This window comes from Ambystoma mexicanum, chromosome 2p (assembly GCF_040938575.1).
Source record: "Ambystoma mexicanum isolate Mex_15411 chromosome 2p, UKY_AmexF1_1, whole genome shotgun sequence".
In the NCBI taxonomy this organism is placed as follows: domain Eukaryota; kingdom Metazoa; phylum Chordata; class Amphibia; order Caudata; family Ambystomatidae; genus Ambystoma; species Ambystoma mexicanum.
Window position 1 is genome coordinate 1,398,822,252 of NC_090923.1, and position 23,384 is coordinate 1,398,845,635.

At 48.1% G+C, this 23,384-nt stretch overlaps 1 protein-coding gene across 2 annotated transcripts in view; it reads right to left on the reverse strand.

Moving 5' to 3' along the window:
- SMARCC1 (SWI/SNF related BAF chromatin remodeling complex subunit C1) overlaps window positions 1-23,384 on the reverse strand; it is a 1,286,593-nt gene that overhangs the window by 1,037,768 nt on the left and 225,441 nt on the right. For both annotated transcript variants that reach the window (XM_069645843.1, XM_069645841.1), the window contains exon 5: window positions 5,513-5,605. In XM_069645843.1, the coding sequence (XP_069501944.1) occupies window positions 5,513-5,605 (93 nt within the window). The remainder of the gene's footprint in view (window positions 1-5,512; window positions 5,606-23,384) is intronic.

Sequence of the window (23,384 nt, forward strand, 5' to 3'; positions counted from 1 at the left end):
CGCAGTAGTGGCCCAGTTCAGGAGGAAACCACTTTCCAGCCCATAGCCCCTAGAGGTGAACCTGCCTACGGAAGCGAAACAAAAAAAAAAGGGGGGGGAATATAGGTATTGTATCAGGCCATCAACAACTTTTTAAGCACCCCTGTTAACACAGATGAAAGAATGGGAAGGGAACCTAGGCACCCTTGAGAGTGAAGGCTGGTTGGAGGCCATGGTGGCGACTAGGGAAATGTGTCATCTTGCATGCGGCTGATTCAAAATAACATTTTCCATAGGGTGAACTACTCCAGAGATGAGCTACATAAGATGGGTAGAGCTGAAACGCCCATGTGCCTCAAGTGCCGAGTTTCAGAAGCAACACTATCATATGCTATGGAATTGCAGGTGGCTGGTCTCGGGCCATATGAGAGACTATCCTTGGTAAACTGCAAGCGTCGTGGGCAGAACGGTTCCCAAAGATCCCAATATGCTGCTTCTACACACCAGAAAGGAGTATGAAGAGAGTAGGTGGGAAAGTAAATTGATAGCAATTGCTGCAATGGTGGTTAAATCGAGATCTGGCAGCCAGATGGAGTCCCGGAGACATGCAAACAGTGGCGATATGGGAGGTGGGAATGGAGAACTGCAGCAGTATGGAAAAAAATAACATACTGGAGTAGGGGAATTCAGGGCAAATACGCACAAATATGGGGGAAGTGCGAGGACCGGAGTGATGGGGGGTGGGGGCGGGGTGAGGGTTTCATGAGACTTTATGAAGCAATGGGGTCAAAACAGATGAGACCAGGGATGGGGCTGGAGCAGGATGGAGAGGGGGGGGGGGGACACAGGGAATCCACATTGTATAAGGTTTAGTTGTTTGGACCATGTTTAGTGATTGTGGAAAAATGCTAACAGGATTAAAACATTTTTAAAAAATGCTAAGTTAAATAAAAGTTTTAAACATCCCCAGCAAATAGTACTTGCCCTTCATTAAATCTCCTAGACTGAGTGGATGAATAGACTACAAGCCCTGGATGAGTACGCAAAACATAACAGGTTAGCTGCAAGAATGGATAATTATAATATAGATACAAATATAAAGAAAAAGGCTCTAAAAACAGTTTGGCCAGCTCTCTCCCGCATGGGCTAATATATCAAATGCAATCATAATCAGAGCAAAGCGAGCTTTGGAGGTTTACTACAGTGCATGGTACTGAGGTAGATCTGTAGATTTACAGACTAGATGGAACTATTGATCAGTACTATGCGTAAACATCTAGTTTGCTTTTATGTATCGATTATATAAGAGGACAAAATGTAAGACTAGCAGAGTAGATGGCGTAGCAGGCAGTGAACTCGGCAAAGTAGGTGGAACATTGCAATTTGCAGCCATCTCACTTTCAGAGTAGCTGGTATAAAGCAACAAGGTGATGAGACGAAAATTACAGCAGAAAGGTATCCGCCCAAGGGTTGAGCCAAAGTTGCACAGATGTATGCACCCAGCAAGTTGCAGAACTACATGTACCAACAAAAGCATTCGGCCTAAGGTGGCGCTAGAGAGTCCGACCGACATGGCCACCTCTGTGAGAGCTCTGTGGCACTCTTTTTGATTGTTGATTTACATAGCACCTTTACACAATGTGATTCAAAGCGCTTCAAGGCAGGGAGGGAAGGGAGAATACAGTGACATTCTTACAAGTCCTTGATACATTCAGAATGTGAAATTAACTATCATAATCAGCCTGACAACATTTCAGATAGTTCAAGAGCTTTTGACAATAAGGAGGAGCGGTGGGTGGGAAGGAGAATGAAGCAGACAAGCGGCTACATTACTATGCCTGACGATTGAGGTAGTTCTGGAATTTAAGAAGAGGTGGGTGGGGGCAGGGGATGGGGGGAGAAGGAGAAGAACAAAACAATCAACTATCGTACTAGGCCAGACGACATTTCAGATAGTGCTGGAGGGGGAGAGGGAGGAGAAAAAGATAAGGGGAGGGCGGGTGGAGACAAACAAGCTGCTATCATACAGGTCAGGTGACATTTCTGATCGAGTAAGTTCCAAGGATACAGTGAAGGGAGGAGGGGAAATGGGGGACAGCAAGAAGAGGGATACAAGTAAGCAGACATCTCAAGCAAACAGGGAGGATGAGATACAACAGGCAGGCAACAAAGGCGGGGGTTCGAGAACTGATCGAGAGAGGGGTAGGGATGGGCAAGAAAAGATGATTGCACTAAGCTCAATGCATGAAAACAGCTAAATTCAAAGTAGCCCAATGCATGAAAACACAGCAAAGTTATAAAAAGCCTAGATGCAGAATTTAGGGGTTGGTGTGAAAATGCAGTGTAATCAAAAATGCAAACATGGGGACAGGCAGGGAAGGAGGCGGAGGCAAAAGAGGGTAGAGGTGTGTCCAGAGTAGGGAGTGGACCAATAATTATGGATGAGTGTTATGGAAGTCAATATTTCAAGGTAGAGTGACGGCGCACCATCCAGAAGATCAAGTCTAGGGGTGGCAAGAAGATAGCTCGAATTAGCGTTCTGGTAGCGGACAGGGAGCAGAAGTGGGCCTTTGAAGTAATGTGCCTACTCCCAGTCCCACCTATTGGTTATTGTAGATGAGGTAGCCAATGTGGGGGGAAGTAAGGGTGGGGCGGGGAGGGGGTCAGGTGCACAAGGGAACAACACAGAGGAAACAGCCATTTTAGATGGGTAGAAGGCTGCTCTAACAGTGCAACTGCACACAATTCAACTAGTTTAGGGCACATGGCACACGCAGCAGAGTGGACATAATACACGTGCTTCATCACACGTCTAACCTTTAAAGATGCGGCTGCAAAGTAGCACAATGAAAGTAGTAAGCCCATAAAGGTACTTTTTGTCCTTGTAGTGATCGTGGTGATTAAAGGGGTCTGAGGCATGGAAAGGGAGCCATGAGGCTTACGTTTATCGGAGTGTGCGCCCAGCTGCAGGTGGTCACCAGAGCCGAGGAAAAAACAGCTGAGTGAAGAAATGGCACGGAGAGCGGAAGATCAGCTGTTTGCAGGGAAGCGTAGTTGCAGAAGTGCTGGTAACTCTGGGAGCTTACCCTTGAAAAGCTGCCGTATCCTTAATCCCTGCGATGCGGGGGAGAGCCCGTTGAGCCCCGGATTATCCGTTGCCCAGCTTGGTGCAAGCGCTAGACATCCAGAGTCTCCCACCAGATCGAAACTTGCAGTGGACGGGCCGACCAATAGTGGAGGCGCGTAGGCACCACAGGAGGCTGGGTGCGCAGAGGACCTAGTCTCACAGTCATTGGGACCTGTGAGCAGGGTTCTGAACTCCTGATCAGCGTTTCACAGAGAAGCAGCCAACCAGCATAAACTGGAAGGGGGGTTGGGGGGAGGGGTGGGGCTCAGTGGCTGAGGTGCATTGGTGGCACTGGTTAGGCACTACGTGATCCGTGCTGGTGGGGGCTGGGAACAGCACAGAGACTGCAAGATGAAGTGTCAGAGGAGGGCACAGGAGTGATCTGAGGGACCAGAGTGACAGGAAGTGTCATCCAAAATCCCCTGAAATGAGGGCATCGGATGACGCTTCCTCTTAGTTGGAGGCTCAAAGGTGGCCTGGGGAACCACTGGAACCAGGCCTGGTGGCATCTTCTTCTGGATCTCTGACACCAAGGTGTGAAGAATCGACAGAATGTCCAGCGACATCCCTTGGCTGAGCTGGTGGGAATGGGAAAACGTGGCCTCACGCAGCCGCCTCCCTTTTCCACGACCTCGTGGACCATGTGCAAGGACTCCTAGTCTGTGGACAAGACCTCCATGGCTTGTGCCACGGCCTGTGAAGGCTGTTTCGGAGCCCCCCCCCTCTCGCCTCCCCTTCGCCCGCCCCCCCCTGCAGGGCTTGAACCTGAGCCGGATCCCCTCCCCTTCTGGCATGCCAGCAGACTTTGCCAAAGTCAATGCAGTGGTGCCGCGCCCTGGGGGCAGAGATAACTTTTGTGCTGCGGGGGCCACCTTCACAGGGTCAGCTCCCTTAGACGTCGTCCGGGAAGCTGCCACCAACTATCATAGACTAAGTCTTAGCCTGCGCGCCAATTGGGCCTACTTGGCCAATTCGTCCTTCTGTCTGCAGCTTCTTAGACTTCTCCCGCAGTTTAGCCGGGTTAGATTTAATCTTTGAGGAGTAGCTCGATTGCCGGGTGGCAATGGAGGCTGATCACGCACTATCCACCTTGGAACCCGGTGGACTCTGACTTGCAGTTCTTGGCCTCATCTTGGGCATCCATGGATGAGGTGCCCTCAAAGGACTCAGACTGCTCCTCGGACCGGCCGGTCCTAGGTAAGGCATGATCCTGATGGGTCACGGGGCAGAGGCCTTAGCATTAAGCCACGCCAGCAGTCTACTGTGCCCATCTATCGTCGTTTTGGAGAACGAGAGGCATATCTCGCACTCTACCTCCTTATGGTCCAGGTGCAGGCAGTAGAAGCATTGATCTCATCAACTTATACATTAATTTATCAGTAATTCAAGGCAAGAAATAAACGGTCATTCGATTTTGGCTAAATCTAGGAAAGCACAATAGTAACAACTGTTTAATTCAACACACTGAAAATATGACTTGAACTGGATTGATGGTGAAATCGAAAAAGAAAATATGATTAACATTGAAGAGATTGCAATTAAACACTTATAAGAATAAAACATGCAGATAGGATAGATTTGAATTGTGCGTTTCTTCAGACACATTCAAGGAATATAAATTGATGGATAAGGTATGAGCATTTGGCATTGCCATGTACAATACATTTTTCCCATATGCATCTTGCAATTAAGAAATGTAGATACTGGTGGTAATAGTGATTATGGTCTATTAGCATGGAGTTAAGTTAGTAGAAATTGATTGTTAAATATATTGATGACAAAATATTTAAAATAAGCCCTGAAATAGCTCACAGCGGGTAATATAATGGAGAAATTGTACACAGAGTAAAACAGATGTATGCAGGCAGAGTTTATTTTGTGATACTTTATTTGCTTAGTTGTGAAGTATTTGACTTCTTAGGTTTGTTACCAAAGAAAAACTGTCTTCGGCAAGGCTAAACCGATTTAGGAATTCTAACATGTGCCTGTGAGCATTAGCTGAAATTGGGAATATCTTGAATTGTATTACACTTAGTTCATAATGGGCTAGAACACCAGCAAGTGCGGCCTTTCGAGGCACTTCATTTGAAGTTTGGGAGACTTTGCATGACGAAAAGAGAATCAAATGATCCATGTTAAAACGTACCATATTTCAGACCACCTACCTTGCACTTTTGTAATATTGCCTATATTGCCTACAACTTACAGAATGTCAATAACCTACTTATTCTGTCCACAATAACAACGGAATTAAAACTTGCACCACAAAAGAAAGACAAAAAGGTGTCAGGAAATCAAACCCAATAATCAAAATGTTGTGTCTAAATCAATCGTAACCAAAGGTGGCGCAATATAAAGCAAAAGTGCATCAGAAAGACATAATAGCATTCCATAAAGGTAACTTACCTGATGGCGCTTGATAATGTCCTTTAGTTTATTAAGCAATTTCAGTTCAATGTCTGGAACGAGGTAGATATTTGGTCGGGTCAGACAGTTGTTCTATGAAAGGAAATATGCATTGAAATGGATTTATTGCAAATATTACTCTGCAGTAAAGGACATACAGTATGGTCATATTGTGCATTGAAATTGATGTGTGACCAATATTACTTACAAGCTACAGTAAAGGGATTATCTGTATCACGAAAGGTGTCTTGACAACAGTGGCGCAATGAGTTACTCACTGTAGTGACTAGAGTACTCCTGGTCCATAGTCCACTTTCCTCCATCCTTGTGGGCTTAGAGTGCGTGGGAACACACCCCCTCACACACCCCAAGGCCCCGCCCTCCAGCACCTCACCTCTGTCCCATTGGATATCAGATGCTTAGATATCTGGCTACACTTAATTCATTAGCCCCTGGCAGACAAGAAGGGCAAGGTGGGTGGGATGTATGGAGGAAAGGGGACCGAGTACTCTAGTCACTACAGTGAGTAACTTCAATTACTCATAGTCCCGTCGCCTTTCCACCATCCTTATGGGTGATTAGACCAAACAAGAACATAGGGTGGAGCTGTGACAGCCTGCCTCTTATCTAGGACGATGCAAAAAGGTTCTTCGGAACCACCTGACCAAACTCTGCATCGTGTCTGGAGCTGGTGTCCAGGGAGTAGTGCTTACAGGAAGCCAACAGTCGCACAAGTATCCGCTTTGGAGAAGAGGTCCCAAAAAGCAGGACTGAAACGTGACGGCCGTGGCTCTGCCCGCATGGGCATAAATCCCCTCAGGCCAGTGCACAACTCCGAAATGGCCTGAACCATCCAACGGCGAAGGAAGCCTGAGAGATGGGAGAGGAGACCCCAAAATCACGAAAAAAGCCTCAGACTTCCTGAATGATTTTGTCCAAGCGAGATACAAATTGAGGACCCTCTTAAGGTCTAAAGAATGCAGCGCCCTCTACAGGTTCGGGAAGAACACCGGCAGGCACATTTGCTTCAGATGAAATGGAGATACCACCTTGGGCAAGAAGTTCGGGTGAGTGCGCAAGAGGACCTTGTGGTCGTGAAACATGAAGGGCTTGCACAAGGACAACGCCTGCAGCTCACTAACCCTGCGTGCAGAGGTGAAAGCCACCAGCAAAACAGTTAGTGTCACCACACCAAGCAGATGTCCACGAGACCAATGGCAGAACCTAGTCCATTTATTTTTACATTGGGACAGTTGAAAATTGAGATCACTGAAGCCTCAGCTGGTTAATAACCAGGCCGCCAGCGCCAAGATACACTGGTACGGATGCTCAACTGACCCGGCCTGCTGTGCCAGGAATCCCCTACAGCAGATTGGAAGGTGAAAGGGACCCTGGGAACAACTGCAGATCCGAAAACCAGGGTCTCGAAGGCCAGTGGGGGGCAATCAGGATGAGGCTGCAGCCCACTGATGCCTGGAACTTGGAGGGTCTGTTGGAGTAGACAGGTGGGCGGGAACGCATAACACTTGTGGCTGTGCCAACAAATCTGGAAGGCATCTCCGAGTGATTCCCCCGACCCTGTGCTGATCATAAAGCAAATGGGGGGCACTTGGAATTCAGAGGGGATGCAAGCAAATCCACGTCTGCGAATCCCTAGTGCTGGAACAGGGGCAACAAGGAGTCAGTGTGCAGCTCCCTCTTTTGGGTGTTGAACCCCAGGCGGCTCAGCTTGACCGCTTCTGCATCGCTGTCCCCCAGGAGGTAGCCTGCTGAAATTCAAATCCCCCTCCATTAGGGTGCATTGCCAGATCTATACCGCCTCCCTGCTTGTTCAGGTAAAACATTGTAGAAGAATCGTCGGTCCTGACCAAACAGACCTGTCCCTAATGTGGCAAAAACCCCTTGAGGGTCAGGCCCACTGCCCTGACCCCAAGCAGCTTGATATGCAGGAGGGCTTCCGCCCTGGACCATGCTCCATGAATCACATAGCCCTCCAAAGTAGCCCCCCAGCTCGAAAGGGAGGAGTCAGTCGGCATGACCAGGGTAGGCTCCGGTCGGGTGAATGGGGCTCCCACTGAAACATTGCCACCCATCCGCCATCAACGAAGATCGGGCAGTAGGATCGAGTCTCCTGATCCAGCTCCACTTTGCGGCCAATTGGGAAGCGCCTCGTCTTGAGGCGAGTATGCTGCACAGTGAGCACGCAGGAGGCCATTAAACCCAAAATGTTCTGGAACCACCATGCTGAAGTGGTCGATTTGACCAGAAAGTGCCCCACCGCCTTGCGGAGGGACAGGAGCCTCTCGGAAGTAGGGAACCCCTGCTGAAAGGTAGTGGTACAAAACTCTGCTAGGAAAACCAGTTCCTGAGATGGGCACAACTGTGGCTTACTCTGGCTGAAGGGAACCCCAGCTGATTAAGGACATCGCCAACACCCCCTCAGGTGACCCCCACCCTCACCAGGCAGTCGTCCAAATAATGGTACAGATGATGGCCCTCCAAGGGGAGAAGGCCTGCCACTGTCAAGTTCAGGGCGAAGGGCAGCACGTTGTACTCAAAGTGGTAAGACAATTATGGACCGCAGAAACTTCCAATGCAGTTGGTAGAGGAGTACATGCAGGTACGCAACGTTGTGGTCCAGGGACAAAGTACCTGCCACAGACTTCGCTACGTGCGCCAGAATAATCTTCTTGAAGCGTTCCAGCGGTAAAGAGATTTAAAAATGACATGTCCAGGACAACCCTCAGGCCAGCCTGCTTGTTCTTAGGTACTGCAAAAATCCTACAACAGTACCAAGACCACCTTTCCAAAATAGGAACTGGTTCAATCACCTGCATCTCCAAAGCGAAAGGACCTGTTTAACAGCTGGGGGCCCGATCTGACGAAGAGGAGAGGATGCTAGAGGGAGACTTAAGCCTGTAAAAACTTCAGATAGGATCCACGGGCTGTTAAAAAGATGCTTCCACGTGTCCTGAAAAGAGTCAGATGGCCCCCCAACAGGCAAGCTCTGCTCCCAGACCTTGAGGTCACTGCTTCTAGGAGGCAGTGGAGGGGGCAGAGGAAAACCGGTGCAACGCCCTCTGCTGCTTGCTCCTGTTGCTGGGCGACGTGTCCTGCCTCTGTGTACTGCGGTCCCAGAACCCCTTGAAGCCGGAGAAAGCACAGGGTTTGCCCTCGGTCCTGCCCTGGGATTGAGGCAGGGATTTTTGCCCAGGGTTTGCCAGGATGGCCAAGGACCTGGCGGCTTGAGTGGTGGTTCTCTTCTTGGTCAACTCATGGGTTCACTAATAAAAAAAAGGTCTAAGCCCTCAAAGGGGAGAACTAGGATCCGCACCTGCACATCAGACAAACTTTGTGCCGTTCATCCACGCCGTCCTCAACTTGACACCAAGGCACAATCCTCTGCTGACTGTGTCTATGTGGAAGACCAAACACTACATGAGGACCTGCGAAATGGCCCGGGAATCTACCGGACCGGCCTTGAAGGAAGCTTGCTTGTCCGAAAGGACGTCAGCCAGAAGTTACCAGACCTCCCGCCACAGCTTCTGGTTAGCTGCTGCCAAAAGGGCCTCTGCGTTGCCTTGCAGCAGATGCTGTCTTGAGATGGAACAACAGTGCTTTCCGAAAGACTTTTGAGGGGGTGGCGTTGGTGGTAAAGTAGGTGGTGGAGGGGTCTGAACAACTGGTATGGCCTGCACTGGGGAGGGACCAGCACTGGAACCGGCAGCGCTGGAGGAACAGGAGTACCACCCTGAGGGGGGCAGAGGAGGCACCACCTGTGGGATGACCTTGTTCACAATGTCTTTCAGGATACCTTTCATCTGAGAGGGCATGCATGAGGCAGAGTAAGCGCTCCAAGAAGAAGTCCTCGCAAACTGCCGGGTCCTTAGGGCCCCAGCCTTCCAAGGCACTGGGGCCTATGCTCCTGGTCAAAGCGCTGAGGCGCCTGTGGCGAGTATCCATAAGGCTGTGACAGGTAGATGTACCCCTGAGAGAAGCCTGTACCATACAATCTACTGCCACTTCCAGAGGGAAGGGGACTGGGATCATCCTGCAAAGCCCATTCGATGGGCGAAAGCATGGGTGGGCCTTGAATCCAAGATGGCCGCCAGCCTTGCAGGCTCCACCACGTGCCCCTCCGCCATTTTGAAATCTTGCACCAATCCGTGGGCACGAGGGCACAAAGCCCCTGAGCCATGAGAGGCCTCAGACACTGGAGGATAACACCTTGGGTCTTCCACCAGAAGAGTCAACCTCCGAGATCACTCTGGTAAGCGCTGAGCCCTCAGTCAACCAACTGGTGGTCGTAACACCCCGACTGACTACCTCTGAGAGAGCTCCAGCAGGCTGGACACCCTAGGCACCTGTGGCAGGAGCCGTGCTGCATCGTGCCGAGGACAGGCTCTTGGAAGTGGTACTGGACGATCCCTTATCCCCTGGGGTTGAAGAGCCGGTAACCTTAGAGGCCTTGGGCCTGCCAGAACATGAAAACGAGGAACCCTGATCCACTGGAAACCCGGGGAAGAAGTTGCTGCACTGTGGAGCCGTGCTGAACAGAGGTCCAACCTTGTCTTGACGAGAGGTTCCGGAGAGAAAGTCCTTAAGGTGGGGCTGAGGAGAAATGTGTAAGATTTCCCTTCATCACGACAACCGAATCTTCAATGCCCTGTGACCGAGAGCGCTGTAAGCCGAAAACATCCCAGCCGTGGTCGGGCCCAAGCACTCAAGACAAGAGAACGAGCAATTGCATTAGGCACATCTCATGAATCCTCCGGATGAAGCGAGGCACCGAACAAATAAAATTGAAAAAACACAAAGCAAGTCTCTGCGCAAGCTGCCAGGTCTGACACCGTCTGTGCAAAAACATTGACTGGATTGAGGCACCGGGGGGAAGCTCAATTTTTCGCTACCCAAGTTTCCAGTACCGTCCCTGTGTTGGGAGACGCCCACAAAGGAGACTGGACGTACGAGTATATGTAATCCTCTGCACCACAACCTAGATGGCGGCCAACGCAAAGCATGTGAATCAAAGATTCACTAGCTCCAGAAATCTGCAATACATTTCCACACCAGCTGGTATCTTTAATAAGTGCCTAATGACAGTGTATGGGGTTCAACTTCAAAGGCTATCATTTTACAAACAAACATACAAAAGGACCAAAGTGGTAGAAGCTCAAAGAAATGTCCTAAAGGTTCAAAGAAAAATAAAACTGCCTGAAATCTGCTTCCTATAGCTTGTTCTTGTCAGAAATGTATAGAATGCCGTGCATGAACAAAAGAAGAAGACATTGCTTGCGTCGCTAATGTTCAAATTAGCACTTTCTCCCAGATTACTCCTCTTAGATACATTTTGCCCAGTGTAAGCGGCATTTGGAAATGTGGAGTCACAAAAGGGCACACTGCATCTTATCTGCGCAGCCCCAGTGATGACAAATTTGAAGTCAGGGGCAGAATTCATGAAGCCACTTGTTATTTGGCCACATTTTCCTCTGGCACTCTTCCTGCATCATCGGAACAGGAAATGACATATGACAACCCCTTTCCAGGTAAAAGCTGCTGCTTTTGCAGCCAGGTGGGCTTTGTGTGTGAGCCAGAGGAGATGGTTGGTACTGTCTGGTCCCAGTCCACATCCTCAGGTGCCCAGAAATCTTTGATGCTTTTGATTACCAGTGGCTGTCCAGGATTGGACAGCCCCGGGCTGTTTGAATGTTATATATCTTGACCACTGGTGGGGTTCGGCTAGCTCCCAGCTTGAATCAGTGCTGATTTTAGGCCCAAGGGAAGAGCCTTTAACTGGTAATGCCGCCCATAGTTAACACATCGTAGGAATTTGCAGTGCGTCTTGTGAATGGGTATGTGGAAGTAGGCATCCTCCAGATCCAACAACGTCAAAAATACACACTTCTTTCAACTGGACGACAACATTTTGCAACATGACCATCCAGAACTTCTGGGACTTTTAAGCACTTGGTTAGACGACGCAGATCCAAGATTGGACTGCAATCCCCCCCTCTCCCCCCCCCCGTTTTCTTTCAAACCAGAAAGTACCTGGAATACACTATCCTCTGAGGTGTTGGGGGACAGGTTCTATCGCCCACCTCTTACTATAGCCTATACAATTGCATTGGAAACGGCCGTTGCTAGTTCCTGTGTTACGTTGCGGCTTGATGCTATTATGCTGCTACGTTCAGCTTCCCTCCGCGCCTTCTACGCCACCGCTGCCGGTGTTGTCTGAAGCGGGGGCTGAGAGCTGTGATCCAGGCGAGTTGTGGGAACCAGTGAGCTGCAAGCCTTATGTCGTAACAGCCGGCAGCTGTTGGGGAGCGTTCACATGCGCACATACGGCTGAGCTGCAGGCTGAGGCTGCATCAGTAAAAGCTGCAACAGTAAGCTTGTAAGTAAGCTCAAAGTGGAGAGTGTGAGAGACGGGGCGCAATTTTGTGTATTCTCTGCGTGTATTCTCTGAGATTTCGACTTGATTCAGAACGTTGCCTCTATGAGCCCCGGTGTTGGGATAGCACTCTAGCTTACATTTCTTTCCAGCTGTTCCATCAGAGGCCTGTGTGTGCTTGAGGGCCTTCTGGAACTTGTGTGGTGACTGTGGGTCTTCGGCCTTTGAGCCGCACAAACCTGTGTTTTCACGTGGGGAGAATTTAATTAGAGCTTGGCGGAGTTTGGTGGAGGTTTGGGCATTATAGACTCCGCGGGGCTCATCAAATTGGAATCTTGAAGTCAGAAAGTTACGGATTGAAAGGAATTTCTTTCTAGAAAGGAGGAGCAAAGGGGGAAGGAGGGGAAAAGAGGAAAAAAAGAAAAACAATTGCAAAGAAGAAACAAGAGGGCAAATACGCTTTTTGAGTCAGCATAGTATTGGAAGAACCATGAAGCTACGCAGCAACCCGATCCAAGATGATCTGAGAGCTCCAGAATGGGAGGAGCCTAAAACTGCTAGCAGTACCCTAGCGAGAGGTTCAGAGGGTACTCTGCAAACTATTGGGAAGGATCTATTACCTGGGGTTGGGATTCAGCAGATCCTTGCGCAAGTTCATGTGAATTCTTCCCCTGCCACCCTCTCTACACCAGTAAGATATAATGGAGGGCAGGAAGCCGAACTCACCTTGGTGGACAACTGGAAAAAAGGCCCACAATTCACAATTACCACAACAAAAATACAGAAAAAAATAGAGCATTTCAGAGAAAAAAGACTGCTCTGTGAAACTGAGGCCGATAGAGTCAAGGACGGCGTAGTAAGCCCTATTAAAATACTCTTAGGGAACAATGAGTTCAGCAGGCTGTCATTGGATCTGGATGCAAGTGATCATATGTTGAGCAAGTTGGACCTTTCAGGCACACGAAGAAATCAAGAGATGGCTGGTTTTGTGCAGGATGAAGTACCAATAGAAGCCTCAACAATTCTGGACCTAAGGGACCCTCGGGTTGAAACAGCTGAAGAGAGGGTCCAGCCAAATGAAAATACACTGAGTGCTCTCAACTATGTGATGAACTCGTTAGTTTCCGTTTTTGAACTCCTGAAAGGGTGAAGTGCAACTTCAATCTGGCTCCCTTCTGGAACTGACTAAGGGGGTAGCCGCTCTAGGTGGGTCAATAATGGGCTGTTGTAATGTCATTAACTCCAATGTTTTGACAAAACTGCAGGAGCTGAAGCTTGAGTCAGTCAAACAAGGCCTGGATATCTCAGCGATTCAAAGAGCTCTGGCAACTAAAAACAAACTGGAGGAGACAGACACGGCATTAAATCAAGCCCTATTGACTCAAATGCAATACTTGAACCAAAAACAACTGGTGTTGGATCTTAATGAACCAAAAGAGGTGGATAACCTACAGATGGATGATACACCTCTTTCAGAGTCGGTTTTGGAGGAGTTTCGGAGACCGGCAAATGTGGGAGACAGGTTCCAAGACGAGGACAGTGTCGAGAAACTCCCCTCGACTAACCTCCCTGGCCAGACGGAAAACTCAAGGAGAGGTGGACAAAGTAGTATGTCCACAAAGTGTCCGTCTAGGTAGGGGGGAAAAAAGCGAAAGAGGGAAGCCAGAAGATTGAAAAGATTAAGAGAAAAGGTAGTCCAAAAGAAACGGGGAACAAAGTCAAAGAATCAAATGAAAATGAAACAATTCAGAAACCAACTCATTCTTAAAGAAGTTAATTAATTCACAACCATCTGTGGCAGAGGATGATCAAGAGATTGTTGAACTTAACTCTTTGAGCAGCCCACCGGAAAAAATGGTGGGAGAAAGATGAACATGAAAGGACCTACCAGTGGGCCGCAGAAGGGGTAAGGAAAGCTGGCTCTAAAATAAATGAGGTAAAGTTCAGTATGAAATCAAGAGGCTCCCAAACAGAAAAAGTGATGAATAAGCCGGAAGTGGCCTTAGCTTCGACAAATATGAAGAAAGGTCTCAAAATAGCCCCCATTTTCCTTAAGGCAAGGCTGAAATTGGGGACAAAGTTAATTCCAGTTAAGGCTGTGAATCTCGAAGAACCTAAACCAAAATTAAAGATTGCTCCGATTTTCCTGAAAAAATCTTCAGAAGGAGCCCAGAATAAAACCACATTGCAGGTGGTGGAAATAAAACTGGGTGAAGGTAAATTTTGGAGTCTGGAAGAATCTGGCTCTGCCATAGAAAAGCCTAAAGAGTCGGAAATAAATGTGACCCCGGCTTCTGAAACTTCACCAACAGTGGAAGAAATGCCTCCTCAAGGCAGTGAAAATACGAACATGAGATCCTTTTTGCGATGCCAATTATTTGGCTATCACTAACTGCAAAAAAATCATGCAAATTTCTTAAACCCTGGCACGATCCTTTCAATATTAAAAAAAGTTCCAAGTCTGTTTATCAACAGCAAAGACATAGAATCTGTAAGATTCCCCAGACCCAAACAATCACTTGATGGCAGAAGTGGGTTGTGCCTCAAGGGAGGCGTTTTTGACAATTGATGAAGCAAAACAGGATTTAAAGAAACTGGATCTATTAGTCTCAAAAAAACAACAAGAATCCCTGCGGTTGTTGAGCTTGGAAGGAATGTCCAACATCAAGATGGGGTTTCTCAACATCAATCCCCGTCCCCAAAGTCAGCTGGCACCTGTGAACCATTGAGCGTCTCTAACAAGGACAACACCCTAGCCCTATTACTGAGTATCTTAACAGAGGTTTTTCAGAAACTTGGTCTAGGTTCTCAACATCTTTGAATATGGAGGGCTGAAAGTCATCTGTTGGAATACACGGGGCCCAAACTATTGTACATGAAGGGCAATGAAGAACTCTTTTTGAGGTAGGGGATGTCCTAATGTTGCAGGAGACTTGGTTGGTGAACCCAATAGTAGTACAAGGATATCACATTAAAGTTCAAGGGGCAGCAAGAAAGCAAGAGGGAGGCCTAGCGGTGGGCTGCTCATTGCCTTTAAAAACTCTAGATTCAAGGATGTTGTCTCTGCGGAAGTGAATATACAAGGTCTACAAATATGCAAAGCAACATTGAGAAACAGGGGTCATGAAAGGGCGATGATATTCTGTAATATCTATTGGAATCCCCCAAGTATGGTGCTCCGGGTATTTTTGGATGAGTTGGCCAAGTTTTTAGAGGACATGAAGCTAGCATTCCCTGGGACGGATATATTCCTGGGGGCGATTTGAATGCACAATGCATTGATCTCCCAAGAGATCAAAGAACATCAATTGGGAAAAGAATTACTAAAAACGTTCAGTTGTGGGTGGATTGGTTAAATGACTGGGACTTAAAAATGTCAAAAGGGAGTCTGCTGGGAGATATCCTGGCAAAGCCCACCAGGATTCAGGGGATATTGGACCATCTTTTCTTATCTGGGGGTCTTTTTGAAAATAAAAGTAAGCCTAGACATAAAAGGGAGTGGTAGTGATCATCTTAGGTTGGAACTTTATTTTCCCAGACATAACATCAGAAACCCTACTACTCAACCCTCGGAAGATGATAGGTAGGAAGGGCAAAGTATGCCTATTTAAATATAAGGCAAGGGGACCAAAACCTGAATGAAAGTTTGTTAGCCTGGTCAGAAGATGTTCAAAAGGAGAATTGCTCGCCCTCAGGCTTTATTAAATTTGTTTGGGAAACGTGCCCTCCGAATTTCAATGGGGGTGGGCTCAAACAAGTCCACCGGCATGTTTATGACGTGGAAACTATGGCAAAAAAAAAAAAATCTTAATAGGAGGTTAAGAATCATAAAAAGATTCCTTAGTCTCCAAAATAGAACAAGAATCAAAAATAAGAATACTAAAAAACTTGCATAAACATTCAGTGGCACAGAATATAAAAAGATTCCAACAGGATGGGGAGCACATCCTAGATGTACTGGGCAAGGGGTTTTGGGACAGAATGCATGAGATGGAGGGGGGAAAAAATGTCCCAGCTATGTAACTTGGTATCCGAGGGCGACTGGATCAAGTACCCAAATACAGTCTTTGGAAAACCGTAGAGAACAGTCTGTGATTATAACACAAAGGCTGATAGGTGTCTTGTTTTCAAAGCCTTGGCCATCGAAGACCTTATCCTGAAGGGCTCCTCCTCGAAAGCGGCAGGTCCCAATGGTTTGGCGTATCGGGTATTGAAGGGTAGTCCGGCTCTATGGGCTAAATTGCTCAATTGGCACTTCAGGGAAATCCTGATGAAGAAACAACTGCCGACTTCATGGCGCACTGCTACAATTATCCCACTATTCAAGGGGGAAGATAGGGAGGCGGCGAAAAACTATCGCCCCATCGCTCTGTTGGATATAAGCAGCAAGATTTTTATGAAAATCTCGCTGGGGGACTTGGAAGCATGGGGAAGAAAAAAAAAATAATAAAGAGTTGGAGTGCTGGCAAAGTGTCAAACAGGGTTTAGGAGGGGGGCTCCCAACTGCAGTGAATGTTATGGTGGGTGCTTAACCTCTTGAGCGAAAAAACATAGGTAAAGGGAGGAGAACAACTTTATGGTGCCTGGGTTGATTTCTCAAGGGCCTTTGACCAAGTGGACAGGGCAAGGCTCTGGTTGAAGTTAAGAGCAAAAGAAATTTCAGAGGGGCTCTTGGCGATGCTCATCGAGTTCGACAAAGAAAACGACATCAGAGTGAGACTAGATGCAGCGGGCCACATGTCAGAAACAGTGAGAGTAAACAGGGGGGGTGAGGCAGGGATGTCTAGGGGCCCCTCTATTCTTTAATCTGTATATAGCCGACATGGGGGATTCTTTAGCGCCATTTGCGTTGGCCAGTCCAGCCTTAAATGGAAATAAAATACACTGGCTGGCCTACGCTGATGATGTGGTGATCCTGGACAAAACGGCCATCAGCCTACAACGTCTGCTCAATGGCGTTCACAAATATGCAGAGGAAAATGGGCTCTCGCTAAATTTAAACAAATCAAGGGTCCTGGTCTTCAGACGAAAGACAGAAATTGTATTCCCCGGTGGTCAACGGGCGGGGAAGCGATTACAAGGGAGGAGGATTTGGTATACAATCTATGCCAGGCCAGCAATCTGTAAGGCAGAATCGGATCTTGGGGCAAAAATAAAACCATTAGCAGGCCAGATGAAAAGAATCCTTTGGAAATATGGTAAATTTTCGATCCTACCAGTTCTTAAATTTTACCAAGCTAAAGTAATCCCTGTTTTGTTATATGGTCTTAAAGCTAAACCACAGCTATGGAACACGTCCTGGCATGGGAAGGTCTTTTGTGGAAGTATGTCTTGGGTCTTCCTATGAGCTTATCATGGACAATCTCAGATTTGAACTGGGCCTCAGATCACTTAAGTGTCAAGCAGGGTGGAAATTGATGGTATTGCAATATCGCATTACTACAACCCAAGATCACTCATTATATGCAGACATGAGAAAACACCTGGAGGCGGGCAGTTCTCAATACTTGAGTAGGTTAGACTTGATGGTGAAGGAGCAGCTTCGGAATGCGGACAGATACAAAACTGATGGCCCAAAAAAAAAATGGGAGGAAATGGATTGGATCCTGACCCTTGAAAAAATAGGATCAGGGACGAATCCGAATCCTCTTCAAATGTCGGAAAGAAAGCTGGGTTTCCTCAGTAAATTATTAAATTCCCAGATTGTAGAGTGAGGAACACATTTTTGAGATTAAGACTAAATATCTTACATACTGGAGAAATACTTGCGAGAAGAGGGTTAGGGTCCTTAGCATTGAATCTGTGTCAGACATGTGCCAAGCCAGAAAATCAATCAAACATCTGATGGAGTGCGATGGCACAAGAAGCTCTAGACAACAGTTCTTCAGCAGGTTTGTCTCAGTCAATGTATTGGGTACACAATCACCTATGGGAAAGTTTGATGGCCAATCCCAACAAAAGACGATAGCGGTGGTTAAGATGCTGGAGGGCTGTAAGTTAGATCTGTGAAATCTTGACAAGTGCCTCTTTGGGGCTCTGGTGCTCAACACGTTTCAGTCAGGATGGCAAAGCTGTGGACAATCGATTTGATCTTTTTTTAATGGAAACCCTTGTTTCATTCTCCTTCGTTTTGCCCTTTTTCCTCTTCCTCCTCTTTTCTTCCCTTCTCTTCTCTTTCTTATCTCCTCTTTCTGTCTAAGAGTTGAAGGTGGAAAAATTGGTCTGTAATGGATTTATTTTTAAGCTTGTGGTTTTATCCATAGTTTAAAAAAATGTGAAGTTTGTTTGTGAAAGGTTAATTTTGTAACCATATACAATAAGAAAAAAAGAAAAAAAAAAACCACACCTCTTACAGAAGTTGTAGCCCGTGATGTTCCTGTCGATGCACCAGTGGAATAAGAGGACACCTATGTTGAACTCCAGTGTGTCCCTGTCCATGAGCGTCCAGCATCCATCTGTCGGCGATCTTCCTCCATGGACTGATGACGTTCGCCAGCCTGCATCCCACTGGGGTGCATAAGTGCCCCCCCTTCCCGAGACCACGGCCGGTTCACGCCTGCTTAGGGGTTGGGGCCCTGCCTTGCAGGCTGTGCCTCAGCTGCCGTAAGCCTGAGAGCAACCCCTGTATGCTCCTTGAGTGGAGGAGCGGGAAGGCTGCCCATATGGGCTAGTTTATCCCTTGGAGGATCTGCCGGGCTTTCCCCTGGATGAACGAAAGAACAGCCTATGTTGTTGCAGGGTTCCCAGGGAGCGTGCCGTCTGTGTCGGTCTTTATAGCTTGCAGAGACTAGTCGACGGCCTTGCCGAAGAGGTTTTCACTGTCGAACGGCATATCCAGCACCTTAGACTGAACTTGCGGGCAGATGTGTGTGGCCATCAACCACCCTTGTCGACGGCAGCACACCGTGCCCCATCTGGTGGAAACCAGTGTCTGCAATGTCCACCGCCACTATTGGCGTGGTCCGAGGCCACCTCCCCCTCTTGAAACATGGCCAGCACCTCAACCTTCTAAACCTCTGGTAGGAAGTCCAGAATAGGTCCCAGTTGGTACCATAGTGCCCGGTCATATCGGGAAAAAATGGCTTGGGCATTAGCTGCCTTGATGGTGGAGGCTGCTGTATAGATTATCTTCTTGTCCATTGCATCCAGTTTCTTCCCCTCCTGGTATGAATGCACCATGGATGCTGAAGACTGGTTCCCCGAGCACTTTCTGGCTGCGGCCGAAAACACCAACTCTGGCGACGGTTGAGCTCTTAAGCACCTAGGAGCTGAATCTGGTACTCTGTACTTCTTTTCCAGCCTGTCCTGCTGGTCTTCATTAGCGCCATGCCCTTCTCCCAGATATCATCCAAGAAAGGTACGGACAGGTTCTTTCTCCTGGACTCATGCCGCTGGTACAAGAAGACTTTAGTTTCCTCAGGTACCAACTGAAAAAGGTCAGAGGCCCTGGACATCATCCGGAGGGGAGGCCCTATGGGGCCCGTCCGAGTGCGTTTCCCAGTCAGCTGGCACAAAATAGTCTGACAACAGGTGGGAGTCAGGTTGTGACGTGGAGGGGGGTCAGGCAATGCTGAGGGCCAGCCTCCATCCCCCCTTAGACTTTCTCTGCCGACGATGAAGGCTCAACCGAGGAGGCCTGTGATGGTCCTGTGGAGGCACGGTCCCCAGTGTCATGGCAGTCTCTGTTGGATCTCTGTGACCAGTGTAAGTAGAGTTATTAGAAGATCCAGCAACACGTCCCTTGGTTGAGGGGTGAACAGAACCAGTGGTGTAGGGTCTGGACTGTTGAGTCTCCTCTTGCATGTATAAAAATATTGCCGTACAAATGGTCGTCGGGAACAGCGATGTTTTTGGTGGGGATAATTTATGGGGTAAATGGATGGTGGGGTTGCGGGGGTGTCCCCCGCTCCCTTTAATATATGGGGGTTGCGGGGGTGTCCCCCCCCACAGGTTTCATGGGGTCATATTGCCGCAAAAAAATGGTGACATTTTTGCAGCGATATCACATGGAACCAAACACAGGCTCTCCTCCTTCATGGTCTGTTAAGTAGTCATCAGGCAGCTTATTGTTGCAGTCTTTTGAGCTTCAATATATTTGCACTAACCCAAGCCTCTGTTCTGAGCCTGTTTTTCCTCTGTCCATCTAGAGCCACAAATACCTACAGGAGGCCATTCCTCTCCCGGCCTGCACATAAAGATAGTGTGAATTCCCCGAGTGCCCAGCAAGGTAAGCCCTGGAAGGCTTAATTGATCTTAATTGTGTTGCTTTATTGGGGCAGCTCGCAAGGAAGATGTTTCAAAGCACTTCTTGTGCACTGAAGCCTTCGCACGCACAGGACTAGTTATGCATGCGCCCGTAGCACCCACTCCAGCCTGGGGGGCCTCGTGGCTCAGTGGGGCCACGCATTGTGCTGTGGCGATCACTCCTAATAAGGCCGACAGCATTCAGCCATAAACTAGCACCGGAGTGCCTCTTCGACACCAAGGCCAAGGGTAAGGCCCGACAGGCTCGTCTCCCAGCAAAACCAAATAATCACAAGCCGGCAGGCTACAAAGCCAGCCCACAACCGAAAGCACTAAACAAAAGGCTCCCGACTGGGACTGGATGGGCTTAGATGGGCCCCCTACCTGGTTGGCGGCCCACAAACAATGCTGCTGCTTCCTCTGCACATCTTGCTCCTGAACTTGGACCACGGCCCACCTTTCTGCAAAAACCTGAGTGATGGCTGAACTTCGATTGCCTCCTCCAGCTATCTCCTTGAACTGTAACTGTGCCATTCCTATACTGCCTCTCCTTGTGCCTGCTCTTTACGACACTTCAACCTGTGTTCATCATTTGGTAAATACACCCCAGGCTGCGTTTTTCTTTCTCCTTAGCCCTTGCATCCCTGTGTACACTGCATTGTATTCCAGTTTTAAAACTTGAATATAGTTGGGTGTGCTTTCACATCTTGCAACCCTCTGTAAGATGCATTGTATTATGTTCTCCTCAACTACTAGGCCGCCTGTGAGTTAGGGCCAGGCCTCTGCATTGCAGCCCCCCACCCATTCTTTCTCTTCTCGTATCCATCATCTGCCACTGAGGTGGCACTCTCCATCTCTCCAATCTTTTCTAACTGCTAGACTATCACCTATCCTTCCTCTCTAAATCTGAAAGGAGAAAAAGAAATCCTGAGTGCAAATCCTGGCCTTCCCATCGCAGACCCCTATGTCAGTGCATCCTCCAGAGAAATCTTCACTTGTATCCTCTTCTCTGTCCCCTCTCCAGACCTATGGACTTCTCATCTCTACTCTCTGCTTTCTAATCCTCTCCCTTTAATGGTGGCACCAAGTGGGAAGTCCTCTTGGCGGGCTTCTTCTCATCACACTGCATCATTAATATCTACCACACTGGCACTATACTGCTTGAGGGTCCTCAGGCTAACCGCCATCATTTTGACAGGATCCTGCCATCCCTCATTATCTTAATTCCTTCTCCTGCCTCCACCCCCTACTTCCCCTCTGCCCCCCCCAACTCTGACTGAAGTACCACGCCCCTTTACTCCATCTCAGAAAACCTTTAAAAAGCAGAGACTTGGCAACCCTTAACGCCCGCTCAGCCAACTAACACGCTAACATCTGCCTCCTTGAAGACACTGACCTTAACATTATTACTCTTACGGAGACATGCTTCAAAGCCAGTTCAGCAACCTCTTTTGACTCCATTTCCAAGCCTCAACTTCACCGTGCAGGCAGTGGGGTTGCCTTAATCTTCCCCGAGTGGGTTCCTTCTTCCATCTTACCCACTCAGCTCTACTCTTCCTTTGAGAGACTGGCTTGCAAATTGCATCTCTCCCGCCTCCACCCTGACCATTGCTACCATTTACCAGCCTCCAGGCTGCCTCCCTGTTCTCCGAATGGGCCGATTTCTGCTCCTCCTTACTCTCGACCGCCTCCAACCTACTGCTCCTGGGTGACTAAAATCCAATTGGACTCCCCTGGCACAGCATCCACTCTTTACATTGAGCTATGCAACGCTATCCCTCACCATTCTCTTTTCTAGACCAATCCACTCTGCCGGACAAACTCTGAATGCCCTCATCCACTCTGACCTCCCTCGCTCACCTCCCATAGTCAACCCTCTTGCTTGGTCTGACCACTCTTCTCCCCTCCAACCTGGGTCCCTATGGCCTTGTGACCACTCCTCCAAAAGCCCTGCCAAGCTCGTTCAAGAACATCCGTCCGATGAAACGAGTGTCAGTTGCTGCCTTCACTTCCACCTTTATCCCCTTGCCCAAAATCTGAAGGGAATTAGCCAACTCTTATGCAGTATCCTCCTACCCTATTCGTCTCCGGCCCTCTGAAACGCACTCGCCACTCACTTCACTACCAAAACTCAGGACATTCTGAACAGCCTTGTCTGTCAATCTCCCAAGCCACCCCCGGCCCCCCGGTCTCCCTTGACCGCTCACCTTCCTCCATCACCCTGGTCTCACCGGAAGATGCGACCAGAGTTGTCCGCTCCATGAAGGTCTCTTTCAAACAGGTTTCCCCTTGTTTATCCAAAACCATCAAGGACAACATTGGCTCTTGCCCCTGCACTCACTGATCTCTGTAACCACTCATTTGCTACTGGTTCTTTCCCCTCAAGCACTCCTTGTGTGCCCACTCCTTTAAAAAAACATCAGCAGACCTAACCTGTTGCGCCAACTACCACCCTATCTACATCACCACCTTCCTGGCAAAACTGCTGGAGAAATTGGCCCTGCCCCAGCTCAACTCTCACACTGAACTTGGTGGTCTCCACAACCATCAATCTGGATTCCGAGCATTCGGAGGCATGGAAACTGCTCTTCTGAACTCCAGTGAAGAATAGCTTGCATCCCTGGATTCCAACTCCCCTGCTGTCCTCATCCTTCATGATCTCTCCTCTGCATTTGACACGGGCAACCACTCCATCCTCATACAAAGGCTCTACAAAACCCTTGGTATCTCAGAGCAGGTACTGGACTGGCTGACCTCCTTCCTAACTGACCGCTCCTACCAAGTCATCCTGGACACCTTCTCTCCTTAATTCTCCACCCATGTGTCCTCCAATGCTCTAACTTCTCGCCTTGGCTCTTTGTAAATACAACAGATGTCCTTGTGGAACTTGCGGAACTCTGCCGTCCCTCGCACACCCTGGTTGTGTAAAATAACTACAAATGAGTTTATAAAAAGTAATTATTTTTTATATGCTGTGATTTTTTTACATAAACAAAATTAGATTCGCCAAACAAAGATTTTTGATTTCATTAAGCGTTAAAAGTTTACATCCATCAATTTTCATCCAGTTTTGCACTCAATTGGATAACATGGAAATCAATTCATAAAACAAGTATTACTATTATCATGTTATGATAGTTATGAGTTCCATGAGTTAGTCATAAAGGTTCGCTCAACATGTTTCTGGACTTTATTCCCTTCATCAGGAGCTTTTATTCCAATAGTTCGGTATTTATC